General features: G+C 46.1%; 1 protein-coding gene across 1 annotated transcript in view; it reads left to right on the forward strand.

The window, feature by feature from the left end:
* pald1a (phosphatase domain containing paladin 1a) overlaps nt 1-20,843 on the forward strand; it is a 123,959-nt gene that overhangs the window by 24,706 nt on the left and 78,410 nt on the right. The window contains exons 14-15 of the mRNA XM_038960216.1: nt 1,792-1,863; nt 3,205-3,345. Of these exons, the coding sequence (XP_038816144.1) occupies nt 1,792-1,863; nt 3,205-3,345 (213 nt within the window). The remainder of the gene's footprint in view (nt 1-1,791; nt 1,864-3,204; nt 3,346-20,843) is intronic.

Here is a 20,843-nt window from a genome sequence, read left to right on the forward strand (position 1 = left end):
CTTCAATGTAAGACTACACTCCTCACTGTCTGGCACTTCAATGTAAGACTACACTTCTCACTGTCTGGCACTTCACTGTAAGACTACACTTCTCACTGTCTGACACTTCACTGTAAGACTACACTCCCCTCACTGTCTGGCACTTCAATGTAAGACTACACTTCTCACTGTCTGGCACTTCAACGTAAGACTACACTCCTCACTGTCTGGCACTTCAATGTAAGACTACACTTCTCACTGTCTGGCACTTCACTGTAAGACTACACTTCTCACTGTCTGACACTTCACTGTAAGACTACACTCCCCTCACTGTCTGGCACTTCAATGTAAGACTACACTCCCCTCACTGTCTGGCACTTCACTGTAAGACTACACTTCTCACTGTCTGGCACTTCAATGTAAGACTACACTTCTCACTGTCTGACACTTCACTGTAAGACTACACTTCTCACTGTCTGACACTTCACTGTAAGACTACACTTCTCACTGTCTGACACTTCACTGTAAGACTACACTTCTCACTGTCTGGCACTTCAATGTAAGACTACACTTCTCACTGTCTGACACTTCACTGTAAGACTACACTTCTCACTGTCTGACACTTCACTGTAAGACTACACTCCCCTCACTGTCTGGCACTTCACTGTAAGACTACACTTCTCACTGTCTGGCACTTCAATGTAAGACTACACTCCTCACTGTCTGGCACTTCAATGTAAGACTACACTTCTCACTGTCTGACACTTCAATGTAAGACTACACTTCTCACTGTCTGACACTTCACTGTAAGACTACACTTCTCACTGTCTGGCACTTCACTGTAAGACTACACTTCTCACTGTCTGGCACTTCAATGTAAGACTACACTTCTCACTGTCTGACACTTCACTGTAAGACTACACTTCTCACTGTCTGGCATTTCAATGTAAGACTACACATCTCACTGTCTGGCACTTCAATGTAAGACTACACTCCCCTCACTGTCTGGCACTTCAATGTAAGACTACACTTCTCACTGTCTGACACTTCAATGTAAGACTACACTCCCTTCACTGTCTGGCACTTCAATGTAAGACTACACTCCCCTCACTGTCTGGCACTTCAATGTAAGACTACACTCCCCTCACTGTCTGGCACTTCAATGTAAGACTACACTTCTCACTGTCTGACACTTCACTGTAAGACTACACTTCTCACTGTCTGACACTTCACTGTAAGACTACACTTCCCACTGTCTGGCACTTCACTGTAAGACTACACTTCTCACTGTCTGGCACTTCACTGTAAGACTACACTTCTCACTGTCTGACACTTCACTGTAAGACTACACTTCTCACTGTCTGACACTTCACTGTAAGACTACACTTCTCACTGTCTGGCACTTCACTGTAAGACTACACTTCTCACTGTCTGGCACTTCACTGTAAGACTACACTTCTCACTGTCTGGCACTTCACTGTAAGACTACACTTCTCACTGTCTGGCACTTCACTGTAAGACTACACTCCCCTCACTGTCTGACACTTCACTGTAAGACTACACTTCTCACTGTCTGGCACTTCACTGTAAGACTACACTTCTCACTGTCTGACACTTCACTGTAAGACTACACTCCCCTCACTGTCTGACAATTCACTGTTAGTCTATTCTGGAATACCAACCTATATTCCAGGAATAGTCACTTTTCAAGTTTATTTGCTGTGTAATAAACACATTGCAGATGTTACCAGAGCTGTAAAACCAGTATTACAACAGCAATGTTAATCCGTCGTTGGTTTGTTTCTGTCATAGGGCTTTCCTGAGTTTGGTGATGATGAGATCGTCAGTGTTCCTGATGCCAAGTACACAAAGGGAGAATTCAAGGTGAGTAACAAACATAGAGACTTTTGGTAAAAGAGGGTTTGAATGAAACATAAGAGTTTTTATATTGACCACATAGCAGAGAATATAGTGCTACAGCTCAGTGTTAGAGCTGTAGTGGCCTAGCAACCACCTAACAGACAAGATTCTCCTCTGGTCTGGAATAGTCTGGCTGACAGTCACACCAAAGTCTGTAAAAATGGGACATGATACATCTCTGCTTGTCACTCTGCATTAAGGAGATAGATTGGGGGTGAAGGCCCTGCGATAGACCTGTGTCCTGTCCAGGGGGTGTACTGAGGAGATAGACTAGTGTCCTGTCCAGGGGGTGTACTGTGGAGATAGACCTGTGTCCTGTCCAGGGGGTGTACTGAGGAGATAGACTAGTGTCCTGTCCAGGGGGTGTACTGAGGCGATAGACTAGTGTCCTGTCCAGGGGGTGTACTGAGGAGATAGACTAGTGTCCTGTCCAGGGGGTGTACTGAGGAGATAGACTAGTGTCCTGTCCAGGGGGTGTACTGAGGAGATAGACTAGTATCCTGTCCAGGGGGTGTACTGAGGAGATAGACCTGTGTCCTGTCCAGGGGGTGTACTGAGGAGATAGACTAGTGTCCTGTCTAACACATCACCACCATCTCTCTACGCTACCTGGGGTCCATGGTAACACATCACCACCATCTCTCTACGCTACCTGGGGTCCATGGTAACACGTCACCATCTCTCTATGCTACCTGGGGTCTATGGTAACACATCACCACCATCTCTCTACACTACCTGGGGTCCATGGTAACACATCACCACCATCTCTCTACGCTACCTGGGGTCCATGGTAACACATCACCACCATCTCTCTACGCTACCTGGGGTCCATGGTAACACATCACCACCATCTCTCTATGCTACCTGGGGTCCATGGTAACACATCACCACCATATCTCGCTACGCTACCTGGGGTCCAAGGTAACACATCACCACCATCTCTACGCTACCTGGGGTCCATGGTAACACATCACCACCATCTCTCTATGCTACCTGGGGTCCATGGTAACACATCACCACCATCTCTCTACGCTACCTGGGGTCCATGGTAACACATCACCACCATATCTCGCTACGCTACCTGGGGTCCATGGTAACACATCACCACCATATCTACGCTACCTGGGGTCCATGGTAACACATCACCACCATCTCTCTATGCTACCTGCGGTCCATGGTAACACATCACCACCATCTCTCTACGCTACCTGTCTGACAGTCAGTGTGTGTATTCTGTCCTGTCTGACAGTCAGTGTGTGTATTCTGTCCTGTCTGACAGTCAGTGTGTGTCCTGTCTGTCCCCAGGTGGTGATGCAGCTAGTTAGACTACTGCCGGACGGCCTCCAGATGAAGAGGGAGGTCGACATGGCTCTGGACTCAGTCAGCGAGACCATGACCCCCATGCATTACCACCTCAGAGAGATAATCATCTGTACCTATAGACAGGTAGGACCCCCCCCATTACACACCTATAGACAGGTAGGACCACCCCCCATTACACACCTATAGACAGGTAGGACCCCCCCCATTACACACCTATAGACAGGTAGGACCACCCCCCCCATTACACACCTATAGACAGGTAGGACCCCCCCCCATTACACACCTATAGACAGGTAGGACCACCCCCCATTACACACCTATAGACAGGTAGGACCCCCCCATTACACACCTATAGACAGGTAGGACCCCCCCCCATTACACACCTATAGACAGGTAGGACCCCCCCCATTACACAACTATAGACAGGTAAGACCACCCCCCATTACACACCTATAGACAGGTAGGACCCCCCCCATTACACACCTATAGACAGGTAGGACCACCCCCCATTACACACCTATAGACAGGTAGGACCCCCCCCCCCCCCCCATTACACACCTATAGACAGGTAGGACCACCCCCATTACACACCTATAGACAGGTAGGACCACCCCCCATTACACACCTATAGACAGGTAGGACCCCCCCATTACACACCTATAGACAGGTTGGACCCCCCCCCCCCCCCCCATTACACACCTATAGACATGTAGGACCACCCCCCCCATTACACACCTATAGACAGGTAGGACCCCCCCCCCCCCCCCCCCCATTACACACCTATAGACAGGTAGGACCACCCCCATTACACACCTATAGACAGGTAGGACCACCCCCCATTACACACCTATAGACAGGTAGGACCCCCCCATTACACACCTATAGACAGGTTGGACCCCCCCCCCCCCCCCATTACACACCTATAGACATGTAGGACCACCCCCCCATTACATACCTATAGACAGGTAGGACCCCCCCATTACACACCTATAGACAGGTAGGACCACCCCCCCCCATTACACACCTATAGACAGGTAGGACCCCCCCATTACACACCTATAGACAGGTAGGACCATCCCCCATTACACACCTATAGACAGGTAGGACCACCCACCCCCCCATTACACACCTATAGACAGGTAGGACCTCCTCCCCCCATTACACACCTATAGACAGGTAGGACCACCCCCCATTACACACCTATAGACAGGTAGGACCCCCCCCCCATTACATACATATAGACAGGTAGGACCACCCCCCATTACACACCTATAGACAGGTAGGACCACCCCCCATTACACACCTACAGACATACACCCCATAGACAACCATACTAGACCATACACCCCATAGACAACCATATTAGACCATACACCCCATAGACAACCATACTAGACCATGCACCCCATAGACAACCATACTAGACCATACACCACCATACACCCCATAGACAGCCATACTAGACCATACACCACCATACACCCCATAGACAACCGTACTAGACCATACACCACCATACACCCCATAGACAGCCATACTAGACCATACACCCCATATATCCCATAGACAACCAATACACCACCATACACCCCATAGACAACCATACTAGACCATACACCCCATAGACAGCCATACTAGACCATACACCCCATATATCCCATAGACAACCAATACACCACCATACACCCCATAGACAACCATACTAGACCATACACCCCATAGACAGCCATACTAGACCATATATCCCATACATCCCATAGACAACCATACACCACCATACACCCCATAGACAACCATACTAGACCATACACCACCATACACCCCATAGACAACCATACTAGACCATACACCCCATAGACAACCATACACTCCATAGACAGCCATACTAGACCATTCACCCCATTGATTGTCGTGTGTCACAGGTGCATTTCTAGTCTGAAAGGCATGACCCTGAACTGGTACAACCCAATGGGCCCATAGATGGCAGTAATGCTCTCGTTTTTATTTAGCTACCGTTCTACTTCTGGCCCATAGAGGGCGGTAATGCTCTTGTTTTTATTTAGCTACAGTTCTACTACTGGCCCATAGATGGCTGCAGTTCCACTCCTGGCCCATAGATGGCATTAATGCTCTTGTTTTTAGGTGACTAGTCATGTCTTGGACCCAAGGTACCCAAAAGCATCTACAAGTACTATGTTTGTTTAGTAGTTGTTGTTTAATGTTAATTCTTTGACTTTAGGGTGCAGTACTGGTTAGAAATGAATAATATGTTGTTGCTTATGGTAATAAGGGGCGGCAGGTAGCCCGGTGGTTAGAGCATTGGACTTGTAACCGAAAGGTTGCGAGATTGAATCCCCGAGCTGACAAGGTAATAATCTGTCGTTCTGCCCCTGAACAACCCACTGTTCCTAGGCTGTCATTGAAAATAAGAATTTGTTCTTAACTGATTTGCCTCGTTAAATAAAGGTTAAATAAATAAATTAATTAATACATATATACTGGTTTACATTGACTAGTTGCTTTGAACTTTTCATTGAGGAAGCATAGTGAGTAGGGTAGGGTATAGTGAGTAGTGTATAGTGTGTAGGGTCCTATGTGTCTACTACTACTACAGCTCTGGTTGACTCCTGACCTGAAGTGTGTGTGTGATAAATCAATTCAAATGTTATTGGTCACATATACACATATTTATCAGATGTTATTGCGGGTGTAGTGAATTGCTTGTGTTTCTAGCTCCAACAGTGCAGTAATATCTAACAATACACACACACACGGAGTTAAGAAATATATACATATTAGTGGCATTCAGTAGAATACAGTATATACAAATGATATGAGTAAAACAGTATGTGATATAATTAAAGTGACCAATGTTCCATTATTAAAGTGACCAGTGATTCCATGTTTATGTACATAGGGCAGCAGCCTCTAAGGTGCAGGGTTGAGTAACCGGGTGATAGCCGGCTAGTGTGTGTGTGTGTGGTGTGTGTGTGTGTGTGTGTGTGTGTGTGTGTGTGTGTGTGTGTGTGTGTGTGTGTGTGTGTGTGTGTGTGTGTGTGTGTGTGTGTGTGTGTGTGTGTGTGTGTGTGTGTGTGTGTGTGTGTGTAGAGAGAGGGATCCTGTAGTTCAACAGGGCTGCAGTGCTCTGCTCTCTCTGTTTTTGCCATTTGTAATACAGACTGTAATCAATGTGTGTCTGTCTGTACTGAGGCTGCACTCTGAGGCTGCCTGACTGCACATGGGCCAGCCGGAGGTACCCTGCCCCGTCTCCACACTATCAATGGGCCTCATTGTCCCGCCGTCTCTCTGTCTCTCTCTCTCTTTCCCCCTGCTCTCACTCTCAAGCTTTTGCGCTGTCTTCAGATTTTTCTTTCTTTCTTTCTTTCTTTCTTTCTTTCTTTCTTTCTTTCTTTCTTTCTTTCTTTCTTTCTTTCTTTCTTTCTTTCTTTCAACACAGCAGCACTCCAACCCTGCCACTGCTTCCCACCTTTAATAGATTCCACTCTGTGACATATTTTTCTGTAATGTTTTATTCATCGATAGTTTTCGTCCTCTCTGCAGTGTTTGCAGCTCTCTTATCTATCATAGTGATCATCTCTACATACAGTAACCTCTCATTTATAAACTTGTGGTGACTTTGTGGTTGGGTAACTGACCAGGTTACTTTTTCCACTTTGTGGGAAGGAATCCAAATGCTGTATATGAGTGTTGAATGAGGAGTCAGTCATCCTCCTTGTAGAATATCTGTCATGGCTGTTTATTAGATTCTCTTCTGACGTGTAGTGGAGCCGTCCTGTCCAGCCTCCAGCTGCTCTCGTCTCCTGACGTGTAGTGGAGCCTTCCTGTCCAGCCTCCAGCTCCTCTCGTCTCCTGACGTGTAGTGGAGCCTTCCTGTCCAGCCTCCAGTTGCTCTCGTCTCCTGACGTGTAGTGGAGCCGTCCTGTCCAGCCTCCAGCTCCTCTCATCTCCTGACGTGTAGTGGAGCCTTCCTGTCCAGCCTCCAGCTCCTCTCGTCTCCTGACGTGTAGTGGAGCCGTCCTGTCCAGCCTCCAGCTCCTCTCGTCTCCTGACGTGTAGTGGAGCCGTCCTGTCCAGCCTCCAGCTCCTCTCGTCTCCTGACGTGTAGTGGAGCCTTCCTGTCCAGCCTCCAGCTGCTCTCGTCTCCTGACGTGTAGTGGAGCCTTCCTGTCCAGCCTCCAGCTCCTCTCGTCTCCTGACGTGTAGTGGAGCCGTCCTGTCCAGCCTCCAGCTCCTCTCGTCTCCTGACGTGTAGTGGAGCCGTCCTGTCCAGCCTCCAGCTCCTCTCGTCTCCTGACGTGTAGTGGAGCCTTCCTGTCCAGCCTCCAGCTCCTCTCGTCTCCTGACGTGTAGTGGAGCCTTCCTGTCCAGCCTCCAGCTCCTCTCGTCTCCTGACGTGTAGTGGAGCCTTCCTGTCCAGCCTCCAGCTCCTCTCGTCTCCTGACGTGTAGTGGAGCCTTCCTGTCCAGCCTCCAGCTCCTCTCGTCTCCTGACGTGTAGTGGAGCCTTCCTGTCCAGCCTCCAGCTGCTCTCGTCTCCTGACGTGTAGTGGAGCCTTCCTGTCCAGCCTCCAGCTCCTCTCGTCTCCTGACGTGTAGTGGAGCCTTCCTGTCCAGCCTCCAGCTCCTCTCGTCTCCTGACGTGTAGTGGAGCCGTCCTGTCCAGCCTCCAGCTCCTCTCGTCTCCTGACGTGTAGTGGAGCCTTCCTATCCAGCCGGCAGGTCTAGGTGATAAACAGAGCCAGATGTGGCTGCTGGAAGGAAGCCGGGCAACGTGAATCAGACACGAGTAACACACACACCTCACCCTCTCTCCACATAGCCTCTCTCCTCTGTCCGTCTTGGGCTCTTGGCTACTGGTCATGGGGGTTGGTTTGAGGCTTGGGGGATCTCTCCTCCTCTGTTCTCCTGTCCTCTGTCCAGAGGTCTTAATGAAGGGCCTGTAAATCCCTGCTGTAGACCAGGCATGACTGAGGCGTTCACACGTTACAGACTCTGTCTGGGATGAGAGGCTCATAACATCCTCTGGCAGGAGGGGAACGCAAACACAACGCAGCAGCTTAGAGGCAGCAGTCCCTTTCTCTGTAGGTCTCTCTCACGCTTTCTCTCTGTAGGTCTCTCTCTCACGCTTTCTCTCTGTAGGTCCCTCTCTCACGCTTTCTCTCTGTAGGTCCCTCTCTCACGCTTTCTCTCTGTAGGTCTCTCTCTCACGCTTTCGCTCTGTAGGTTTCTCTCTCACGCTTTCTCTCTGTAGGTCTCTCTCTCACTCTTTCTCTCTGTAGGTCTCTCTCTCACGCTTTCTCTCTGTAGGTCCCTCTCTCACGCTTTCTCTCTGTAGGTCTCTCTCTCACGCTTTCTCTCTGTAGGTCTCTCTCTCACTCTTTCTCTCTGTAGGTTTCTCTCTCACGCTTTCTCTCTGTAGGTTTCTCTCTCACGCTTTCTCTCTGTAGGTCTCTCTCTCACTCTTTCTCTCTGTAGGTCTCTCTCACGCTTTCTCTCTGTAGGTCTCTCTCTCACGCTTTCTCTCTGTAGGTCTCTCTCTCACTCTTTCTCTCTGTAGGTTTCTCTCACGCTTTCTCTCTGTAGGTCTCTCTCTCACGCTTTCTCTCTGTAGGTCTCTCTCTCACGCTTTCTCTCTGTAGGTCTCTCTCTCACGCTTTCTCTCTGTAGGTCTCTCTCTCACGCTTTCTCTCTGTAGGTCTCTCTCTCACGCTTTCTCTCTGTAGGTCTCTCTCTCACGCTTTCTCTCTGTAGGTTTCTCTCTCACGCTTTCTCTCTGTAGGTCTCTCTCTCACGCTTTCTCTCTGTAGGTCTCTCTCTCACTCTTTCTCTCTGTAGGTCTCTCTCTCACACTCTCTCTGTAGGTCTCTCTCTCACACTCTCTCTGTAGGTCTCTCTCTCACTCTTTCTCTCTGTAGGTCTCTCTCTCACACTCTCTCTGTAGGTCCCTCTCTCACTCTTTCTCTCTGTAGGTCTCTCTCTCACGCTTTCTCTCTGTAGGTCTCTCTCTCACTCTTTCTCTCTGTAGGTCTCTTTCTCACTCTTTCTCTCTGTAGGTCTCTCTCTCACGCTTTCTCTCTGTAGGTCCCTCTCTCACGCTTTCTCTCTGTAGGTCCCTCTCTCACGCTTTCTCTCTGTAGGTCTCTCTCTCACGCTTTCTCTCTGTAGGTTTCTCTCTCACGCTTTCTCTCTGTAGGTCCCTCTCTCTCACACTCTCTCTGTAGGTCCCTCTCTCACTCTTTCTCTCTGTAGGTCTCTCTCTCACGCTTTCTCTCTGTAGGTCCCTCTCTCTCACACTCTCTCTGTAGGTCCCTCTCTCTCGCTTTCTCTCTGTAGGTCCCACTCTCTCACTCTTTCTCTCTGTATGTCTTTCTCTCACTCTCTCTCTCCCTCTCCTTCTCTCTCCCTCTCCTTCTCTCTCTCCTCTCCTTCTCTCCCGCCTCTCCTTCTCTCTCTCCCTCTCCTTCTCTCTCCTCTCCTTCTCTCTCTCCCTCTCCTTCTCTCTCCCTCTCCTTCTCTCTCTCCTCTCCTTCTCTCTCTCCTCTCCTTCTCTCTCTCCTATCTCTCTGTCAGCTGGAGGTTTCTTGTTTTCCATTGTGATACAGACAGTAGATTCTCATAGTCTGTTTGATCAGACAGTATCTTCATGTTTCAGTATGTAGTTGTACTGTAGTCTGGTTGATCAGACAGTATCTTCATGTTTCAGTATGTAGTTGTACTGTAGTCTGTTTGATCAGACAGTATCTTCATGTTTCAGTATGTAGTTGTACTGTAGTCTGTTTGATCAGACAGTATCTTCATGTTTCAGTATGTAGTTGTACTGTAGTCTGTTTGATCAGACAGTATCTTCATGTTTCAGTATGTAGTTGTACTGTAGTCTGATCAGACAGTATCTTCATGTTTCAGTATGTAGTTGTACTGTAGTCTGTTTGATCAGACAGTATCTTCATGTTTCAGTATGTAGTTGTACTGTAGTCTGTTTGATCAGACAGTATCTTCATGTTTCAGTATGTAGTTGTACTGTAGTCTGTTTGATCAGACAGTATCTTCATGTTTCAGTATGTAGTTGTACTGTAGTCTGTTTGATCAGACAGTATCTTCATGTTTCAGTATGTAGATGTACTGTAGTCTGTTTGATCAGACAGTATCTTCATGTTTCAGTATGTAGTTGTACTGTAGTCTGTTTGATCAGACAGTATCTTCATGTTTCAGTATGTAGTTGTACTGTAGTCTGTTTGATCAGACAGTATCTTCATGTTTCAGTATGTAGTTGTACTGTAGTCTGTTTGATCAGACAGTATCTTCATGTTTCAGTATGTAGTTGTACTGTAGTCTGTTTGATCAGACAGTATCTTCATGTTTCAGTATGTAGTTGTACTGTAGTCTGTTTGATCAGACAGTATCTTCGTGTTTCAGTATGTAGATGTACTGTAGTCTGTTTGATCAGACAGTAGATTCATGTTTCAGTATGTAGTTGTACTGTAGTCTGTTTGATCAGACAGTATCTTCGTGTTTCAGTATGTAGATGTACTGTAGTCTGTTTGATCAGACAGTATCTTCATGTTTCAGTATGTAGTTGTACTGTAGTCTGGTTGATCAGACAGTATCTTCATGTTTCAGTATGTAGTTGTACTGTAGTCTGTTTGATCAGACAGTATCTTCATGTTTCAGTATGTAGATGTACTGTAGTCTGTTTGATCAGACAGTATCTTCATGTTTCAGTATGTAGTTGTACTGTAGTCTGTTTGATCAGACAGTATCTTCATGTTTCAGTATGTAGTTGTACTGTAGTCTGTTTGATCAGACAGTATCTTCATGTTTCAGTATGTAGTTGTACTGTAGTCTGTTTGATCAGACAGACATACTATTTCCTTTGTGCTTTTAGATCTGAGAATCATGACTTCTCTTAAGTTCAAAATTGCAACACAAGAATTTACCTGTTAGCTTAAGCTGCCATTTTCACCGCCCACAAGCAGGTGTATTAAACATCTTGGTTTCCTGGATTTATTGAGTAAATTGGTACTGAAGATAATTTGTTTTACAAACTTTAACTATTTGAACTTCTCCCCCTCTTCACCTGTCTTTCTCCTCCCAGCTGCACAGCCCTCTTTCTCTCCAGCTTCCTTTCTCTCCAGCTTCCTTTCTCTCCAGCTTCCTTTCTCTCCATCTCCCTCTTTCTCTCCATCTCCCTCTTTCTGTCTATCTCCCTCTTTCTGTCCATCTTTCTCTCCATCTCCCTCTTTCTCTCCATCTTAATTTCTCTCCATCTTAATTTCTGTCCAGCTTCCTTTCTCTCCAGCTTCCTTTCTCTCCATCTCCCTCTTTCTCGCTCCATCTCCCTCTTTCTGTCCATCTCCCTCTTTCTGTCCATCTCCCTCTTTCTCTCCAGCTTCCTTTCTCTCCAGCTTCCTTTCTCTCCATCTCCCTCTTTCTCTCCAGCTTCCTTTCTCGCTCCATCTCCCTCTTTCTCTCCATCTCCCTCTTTCTCTCCATCTTCATTTCTCTCCCCACTTTCCCTCTTTCTCTCCAGCTTCCTTTCTCGCTCCATCTCCCTCTTTCTGTCCATCTCCCTCTTTCTGTCCATCTCCCTCTTTCTGTCCATCTCCCTCTTTCTGTCCATCTCCCTCTTTCTCTCCATCTCCCTCTTTCTCTCCCCTCTTTCTCTCCATCTTCATTTCTCTCCCCACTTTCCTTTCTATTCCCTCCTGCTGTCTCCCTCCCCCTCACTTACTATCTTGACCACGTGTGTGTGTGTGTGTGTGTGTGTGTGTGTGTGTGTGTGTGTGTGTGTGTGTGTGTGTGTGTGTGTGTGTGTGTGTGTGTGTGTGTGTGTGTGTGTGTGTGTGTGTGTGTGTGTGTGTGTGTCTAAAGAAAGGCCCTCATGGTTTGGACGGCACAGTGGAAAAATATTTTCAGAATCGGGAGAATGTTGTGAGCAGGTTTTCTGAGGTTAGGTAATGGACGTCATCAGGAAGAGGAGGGAGGGAGGGAAGGATTGGGCTAGAGCCACTAAGTTGGACCAAGTTAAAGGGACCATCACAAAACTAACTGATGGAGAGGAGAGAGGGAAAGAGGGGGAGAGAGACAGAGCGGGACGGGGGGAGTGAGGGACAGAGAGAGAGGGAGTGAGGGACAGAGAGAGAGGGAGTGAGGGACAGGGGGAGTGAGGGACAGAGAGAGGAGAGTGAGGGACAGGGGGAGTGAGGGACAGAGCGAGAGGGAGTGAGGGACAGAGCGAGAGGGAGTGAGGGACAGGGGGAGTGAGGGAGTGAGGGACAGGGGGAGTGAGGGACAGAGAGAGTGAGGGACATAGAGAGAGGGAGTGAGGGACAGAGAAAGAGGGAGTGAGGGACTGGGACACGGAGAGAGGGAGGGATTCTGTGTTGATTCATCCTCCACTACACCAGTAGTCTACACATTACTCTCATCCTCCACTACACCAGTAGTCTACACATTACTCTCATCCTACACTACACCAGTAGTCTAAACATTACTCTCATCCTCCACTACACCAGTAGTCTACACATTACTCTCATCCTCCACTACATCAGTAGTCTACACATTACTCTCATCCTCCACTACACCAGTAGTCTACACATTACTCTCATCCTCCACTGCACCAGTAGTCTACACATTACTCTCATCCTCCACTACACCAGTAGTCTAAACATTACTCTCATCCTCCACTACACCAGTAGTCTACACATTACTCTCATCCTCCACTACACCAGTAGTCTAAACATTACTCTCATCCTCCACTACACCAGTAGTCTACACATTACTCTCATCCTCCACTGCACCAGTAGTCTACACATTACTCTCATCCTCCACTACACCAGTAGTCTAAACATTACTCTCATCCTCCACTACACCAGTAGTCTAAACATTACTCTCATCCTCCACTACACCAGTAGTCTAAACATTACTCTCATCCTCCACTACACCAGTAGTCTACACATTACTCTCATCCTCCACTACACCAGTAGTCTACACATTACTCTCATCCTCCACTACACCAGTAGTCTAAACATTACTCTCATCCTCCACTACACCAGTAGTCTAAACATTACTCTCATCCTCCACTACACCAGTAGTCTACACATTACTCTCATCCTCCACTACACCAGTAGTCTAAACATTACTCTCATCCTCCACTACACCAGTAGTCTACACATTACTCTCATCCTCCACTACACCAGTAGTCTACACATTACTCTCATCCTCCACTACACCAGTAGTCTACACATTACTCTCATCCTTCACTACACCAGTAGTCTACACATTACTCTCATCCTCCACTACACCAGTAGTCTACACATTACTCTCATCCTCCACTACACCAGTAGTCTAAACATTACTCTCATCCTCCACTACACCAGTAGTCTAAACATTACTCTCATCCTCCACTACACCAGTAGTCTACACATTACTCTCATCCTTCACTACACCAGTAGTCTACACATTACTCTCATCCTCCACTACACCAGTAGTCTACACATTACTCTCATCCTCCACTACACCAGTAGTCTAAACATTACTCTCATCCTCCACTACACCAGTAGTCTAAACATTACTCTCATCCACTACACCAGTAGTCTAAACATTACTCTCATCCTCCACTACACCAGCAGTCTAAACATTACTCTCATCCTCCACTACACCAGTAGTCTAAACATTACTCTCATCCTCCACTACACCAGTAGTATAAACATTACTCTCATCCTCCACTACACCAGTAGTCTACACATTACTCTCATCCTCCACTACACCAGTAGTCTAAACATTACTCTCATCCTCCACTACACCAGTAGTCTAAACATTACTCTCATCCTCCACTACACCAGTAGTCTACACATTACTCTCATCCTTCACTACACCAGTAGTATAAACATTACTCTCATCCTCCACTACACCAGTAGTCTACACATTACTCTCATCCTTCACTACACCAGTAGTCTAAACATTACTCTCATCCTCCACTACACCAGTAGTCTAAACATTACTCTCATCCTCCACTACACCAGTAGTCTAAACATTACTCTCATCCTCCACTACACCAGTAGTCTAAACATTACTCTCATCCTTCACTACACCAGTAGTCTACACATTACTCTCATCCTCCACTACACCAGTAGTCTACACATTACTCTCATCCTACACTACACCAGTAGTCTAAACATTACTCTCATCCTCCACTACACCAGTAGTCTAAACATTACTCTCATCCTCCACTACACCAGTAGTCTACACATTACTCTCATCCTCCACTACACCAGTAGTCTACACATTACTCTCATCCTCCACTACACCAGTAGTCTAAACATTACTCTCATCCTCCACTACACCAGTAGTCTAAACATTACTCTCATCCTCCACTACACCAGTAGTCTACACATTACTCTCATCCTCCACTACACCAGTAGTCTAAACATTACTCTCATCCTCCACTACACCAGTAGTCTAAACATTACTCTTATCCTCCACTACACCAGTAGTCTACACATTACTCTCATCCTCCACTACACCAGTAGTCTAAACATTACTCTCATCCTCCACTACACCAGTAGTCTACACATTACTCTCATCCTCTACTACACCAGTAGTCTAAACATTACTCTCATCCTCCAATACACCAGTAGTCTAAACATTACTCTCATCCTCCACTACACCAGTAGTCTAAACATTACTCTCATCCTCCACTACACCAGTAGTCTAAACATTACTCTCATCCTCCACTACACCAGTAGTCTAAACATTACTCTCATCCTCCACTACACCAGTAGTCTAAACATTACTCTCATCCTCCACTGCACCAGTAGTCTACACATTACTCTCATCCTCCACTACACCAGTAGTCTAAACATTACTCTCATCCTCCACTATACCAGTAGTCTACACATTACTCTCATCCTCCACTACACCAGTAGTCTACACATTACTCTCATCCTCCACTACACCAGTAGTCTACACATTACTCTCATCCTCCACTACACCAGTAGTCTACACATTACTCTCATCCTCCACTGCACCAGTAGTCTAAACATTACTCTCATCCTCCACTACACCCGTAGTCTAAACATTACTCTCATCCTCCACTACACCAGTAGTCTAAACATTACTCTCATCCTCCACTACACCAGTAGTCTAAACATTACTCTCATCCTCCACTACACCAGTAGTCTAAACATTACTCTCATCCTCCACTACACCAGTAGTCTACACATTACTCTCATCCTCCACTACACCAGTAGTCTACACATTACTCTCATCCTCCACTACACCAGTAGTCTACACATTACTCTCATCCTCCACTACACCAGTAGTCTAAACATTACTCTCATCCTCCACTACACCAGTAGTCTAAACATTACTCTCATCCTCCACTACACCAGTAGTCTAAACATTACTCTCATCCTCCACTGCACCAGTAGTCTACACATTACTCTCATCCTCCACTACACCAGTAGTCTACACATTACTCTCATCCTCCACTGCACCAGTAGTCTAAACATTACTCTCATCCTCCACTACACCCGTAGTCTAAACATTACTCTCATCCTCCACTACACCAGTAGTCTACACATTACTCTCATCCTCCACTACACCAGTAGTCTACACATTACTCTCATCCTCCACTACACCAGTAGTCTACACATTACTCTCATCCTCCACTGCACCAGTAGTCTACACATTACTCTCATCCTCCACTACACCAGTAGTCTACACATTACTCTCATCCTCCACTACACCAGTAGTCTAAACATTACTCTCATCCTCCACTACACCAGTAGTCTAAACATTACTCCCTGAACCTGTGATCCCTTTTGATCATCAGGGCACATATTAGTGTACTACATAGAGAGTAGGTTGCAATTTGAGACACACTTTAAGCGTTATCATACTAACTTCCTGTAATTGGAAGGACCCCTAGGTTTTGCAGTAGCTGTCCTATTAGGTTGCCTGCTTGACATAAGTGGGCTAATCACAATTGGTGGGGCCTCTGGTGGCCAAGGAAAACATTGTCTGTAAAGCTATGTACCTATAGCCTCCTGGATGACTGCTGTAGTTAACGCTATGTACCTATAGCCTCCTGGATGACTGCTGTAGGTAAAGCTATGTACCTACAGTGGCTTGCGAAAGTGTTCACCACCCTTTCCATTTTTCCTATTTTATTGCCTTACAACCTGGAATTAAAATGGATTTTGGGGGGATTTGTACCATTTGATGTACACAACACGCCTACCACTTTGAAGATGCAAAATATTTTTTATTGTGAAAAACTGACCTTGAGCGTTCATAACTATTCACCCCCTCAAAGTCAATACTTTATAGAGCCACCTTTTGCAGCAATTACAGCTGCAAGTCTCTTGGGGTATGTCTCTATAAGCTTGGCACTTCTAGCCACTGGGATTTTTGCCCATTCTTCAAGGCAAAACTGCTCCAATTCCTTCAAGTTGGATGAGTTCCGCTGGTGTACAGCAATCTTTAAGTCATACCACAGATTCTCAATTGGATTGAGGTCTGGGCTTTGACTAGGCCATTCCAAGACAAAAAATGTTTCCCCTTAAATCACTAGAGTGTTGCTTTAGCAGTATGCTTTGGGTCAATGTCCTCCTGGAAAGTGAACCTCCGTCCAAGTCTCAAATCTCTGTAAGACTGAAACAGGTTTCCCTCAACAATTTCCCTGTATTTAACACCATCCATCATTCCTTCAATTCTGACCAGTTTCCCAGTCCCTGCCGATGGAAAAACATCCCCACAGCATGATGCTGCCACCACCATGCTTCACTGTGGGGATGGTGTTCTCGGGGTGATGGGAGGTGTTGGGTTTGCGCCAGACATAGCGTTTTCCTTTATGGCCAAAAATCTAAATTTTTGTCTTATCTGACCAGAGTACCTTCTTCCATATGTTTGGGGAGTCTCCCACGGGCCTTTTGGCGAACACCAAATGTGTTTGCTTATTTTTTTCTTTAAGCAATGGCTTTTTTTCTGGCCACTCTTCTGTAAAGCCCAGCTCTGTGGAGTGTACGGCTTAAAAGGGTCCTATGGACAGATACTCCAATCTCCGCTGTGGAGCTTTGAAGCTCCTTCAGGGTTATCTTTGGTCTCTTTGTTGGCTCTCTGATTAATGCCCTCCTTTCCTGGTCCATGAGTTTTGGTGGGCGGCCCTCTCTTGGCAGGTTTGTTGTGGTGTCATATTCTTTCCATTTTTTAATAATGGATTTAATGGTGCTCTGTGGGATGTTCAAAGTTTCTGATATTTTTTAATAACCCATCCCTGATCTGTACTTCTCCACAACATTGTCCCTGACCTGTTTGGAGAGCTCCTTGGTCTTCATGGTGCCGCTTGCTTGGTGGTGCCCTTTGCTTTGTGATGTTGCAGACTCTGGGGCCTTTCAGAACAGGTGTGTATATACTGAGATCACGTGACAGTTCATGTGACACTTAGAATGCACACAGGTGGACTTTATTTAACTAATTATGTGACTTCTGAAGGTAATTGGTTGCACCAGATCTTATTGTTGTCCGGACATCTGGCAGTCTCTATAGGGGTGCCCCATGGTTCAATCCTCGGGCCGACTCTATAGGAGTGCCCCATGGTTCAATCCTCGGGCCGACTCTATAGGGGTGCCCCATGGTTCAATCCTCTGGCAGTCTCTATAGGGGTGCCCCATGGTTCAATCCTCGGGCCAACTCTATAGGGGTGCCCCATGGTTCAATCCTCGGGCCGACTCTTTTCTCTGTATACATCAATAATGTCGCTCTTGCTGCTGGTGATTCTCTGATCCACCTCTACGCAGACGACACCATTCTGTATACTTCTGGCCCTTCTTTGGACACTGTGTTAACTAACCTTCAGACGAGCTTCAATGCCATACAACTCTCCTTCCGTGGCATGCTCTTCAACCGATCGCAGCCCACACCTGCCCGCCCGTCCAGCATCACTACTCTGGACGGTTCTGACTTAGAATATGTGGACAACTACAAATACCTAGGTGTCTGGTTAGACTGTAAACTCTCCTTCCAGACTCACATTAAGCATCTCCAATCCAAAATTAAATCTAGAATCAGCTTCCTATTTCGCAACAAAGCATCCTTCACTCATGCTGCGAAACATACCCTCGTAAAACTGACTATCCTATACTGACTATTGACTTTGGCGATGTCATTTACAAAATAGCCTCCAACACTCTACTCAGCAAATTGGATGCAGTCTATCAGAGTGCCATCCATTTTGTCACCAAAGCCCCATATGCTACCCACCACTGCGACCTGTAAGCTCTTGTTGGCTGGTCCTCGCTTCATATTCGTCGCCAAACCCACTGGCTCCAGGTCCTCTATAAGTCTTTGCTAGGTAAAGCCCCGCCTTATCTCAGCTCACTGGTCACCATAGCAGCACCCACCCATAGCACGCGCTCCAGCAGGTACAGTTGAAGTCTGAAGTTTACATACACTTATGTTGGAGTCATTAAAACTCGTTTTTCAACCACTCCACAAATTTCTTGTAAACAAACTATAGTTTTGGCAAGTCGGTTAGGATATCTACTTTGTGCATGACACAAGTAATTTTTCCAACAATTGTTTAGACAGATTATTTTACTTAATTCACTGTATCACAATTCCAGTGGGTCAGAAGTTTACATACACTAAGTTGACTGTGCCTTTAAACAGCTTGGAAAATTCCAGAAAATTATGTCATTGCTTTAGATGCTTCTGATAGGCTAATTGACATAACTTGAGTCAATTGGAGGTGTACCTGTGGATGTATTTCAAGGCCTACCTTCAAACTCAGTGCCTCTTTGCTTGACATCATGGGAAAATCAAAAGAAATCAGCCAAGACCTCAGAAAATAAATTGTAGACCTCCAGAAGTCTGGTTCATCCTTGGGAGCAATTTCCAAATGCCTGAAGGTACCACGTTCATCTGTACAAACAATAGTACTCAAGTATAAACACCATGGGACGACGCAGCCGTCATACCGCACAGGAAGGAGACGCGTTCTGTCTCCTAGAGATGAACGTACTTTGGTGCGAAAAGTGCAAATCAATCCCAGAACAACAGCAAAGGACCTTGTGAAGATGCTGGAGGAAACCGGTACAAAAGTATCTATATCCACAGTAAAACGAGTCCTATATCGACATAACCTGAAAGGCCGCTCAGCAAGGAAGAAGCCACTGCTCCAAAACCGCCATAAAAAAGCCAGACTACGGTTTGCAACTGCACATGGGTACAAAGATTGTACTTTTTGGGGAAATGTCCTTTGGTCTGATGAAACAAAATGGAACTGTTTGGCCATAATGACCATCGTTATGTTTGGAGGAAAAAGGGGGATGCTTGCAAGCCGAAGAACACCATCCCAACCGTGAAGCATGGGGGTGGCAGCATCATGTTGTGGGGGTGCTCTGCTGCAGGAGGGACTGGTGCACTTCACAAAATAGATGGCATCATGAGGGAGGATAATTATGTGAATATATTGAAGCAACATCTCAAGTCATCAGTCAGGACGTTAAAGCTTGGTCGAAAATGGGTCTTCCAAATGGACAATGACTCCAAGCATACTTCCAAAGTTGTGGCAAAATGGCTTAAGGACAACAAAGTCAAGGTATTGGAGTGGCCATCACAAAGCCCTCACCTCAATCCTATAGAACATTTGTGGGCAGAACTGAAAAAGCGTGTGCGAGCAAGGAGGCATACAAACCTGACTCAGTTACACCAGCTCTGTCAGGAGGAATGGGCCAAAATTCACCCAACTTATTGTGGGAAGCTTGTGGAAGGCTACCCGAAACGTTTGATCCAAGTTAAACTATTTAAAGGCAATGCTACCAAATACTAATTGAGTGTATGTAAACTTCTGACCCACTGGGAATGTGATGAAATAAATAAAAGTTGAAATTAATCATTCTCTCTACTATTATTCTGACATTTCACATTCTTAAAATAAAGTGGTGATCCTAACTGACCAGGGCTATTTTACTAGGATTAAATGTCAGGAATTGTGAAAACTGAGTTTAAATGTATTTGGTTAAGGTGTATGTAAACTTCTGACTTCAACTGTATATTTCACTGGTCATCCCCAAAGCCAATTCCTCCTTTGGCCACCTTTCCTTCCAGTTCTCTGCTGCAAGTGACTGGAACAAACTGCAAAAATCACTGAAGCTGGAGACTCATATCTCCCTCAATAACTTTAAGCACCAGCTGTCAGAGCAGCTCACAGATCACTGCACCTGTACATAGCTCATCTGTAAATAGCCCATCCAGCTACCTCATCCTCATCCCCATACGCCTTACTTATTTTATTTATTTAGCTCCTTTGCCCCCCAGTATCTCTACCTGCACACTCATTTTCTGCACATCTATCACTCCAGTGTTTAATTGCTATATTGCAATTATTTTGCCACTCTGGCCTATTGATTGCCAAACCTCCCTTATCCTACCTCATTTGCACACACTGTACATAGACTTTTTCTATTGTATTATTGACTGTATGTTTATTTATTCCATGTGTGACTCTGTTGTTGTTTGTGTTGCACTGCTTTGCTTTATCTTAGCCAGGTCACAGTTGTAAATGAGAACAAGTTCTCAACTAGCCCACCTGGTTAAATA

This window comes from Salvelinus namaycush, chromosome 22 (assembly GCF_016432855.1).
Source record: "Salvelinus namaycush isolate Seneca chromosome 22, SaNama_1.0, whole genome shotgun sequence".
In the NCBI taxonomy this organism is placed as follows: Eukaryota; Metazoa; Chordata; class Actinopteri; order Salmoniformes; family Salmonidae; genus Salvelinus; species Salvelinus namaycush.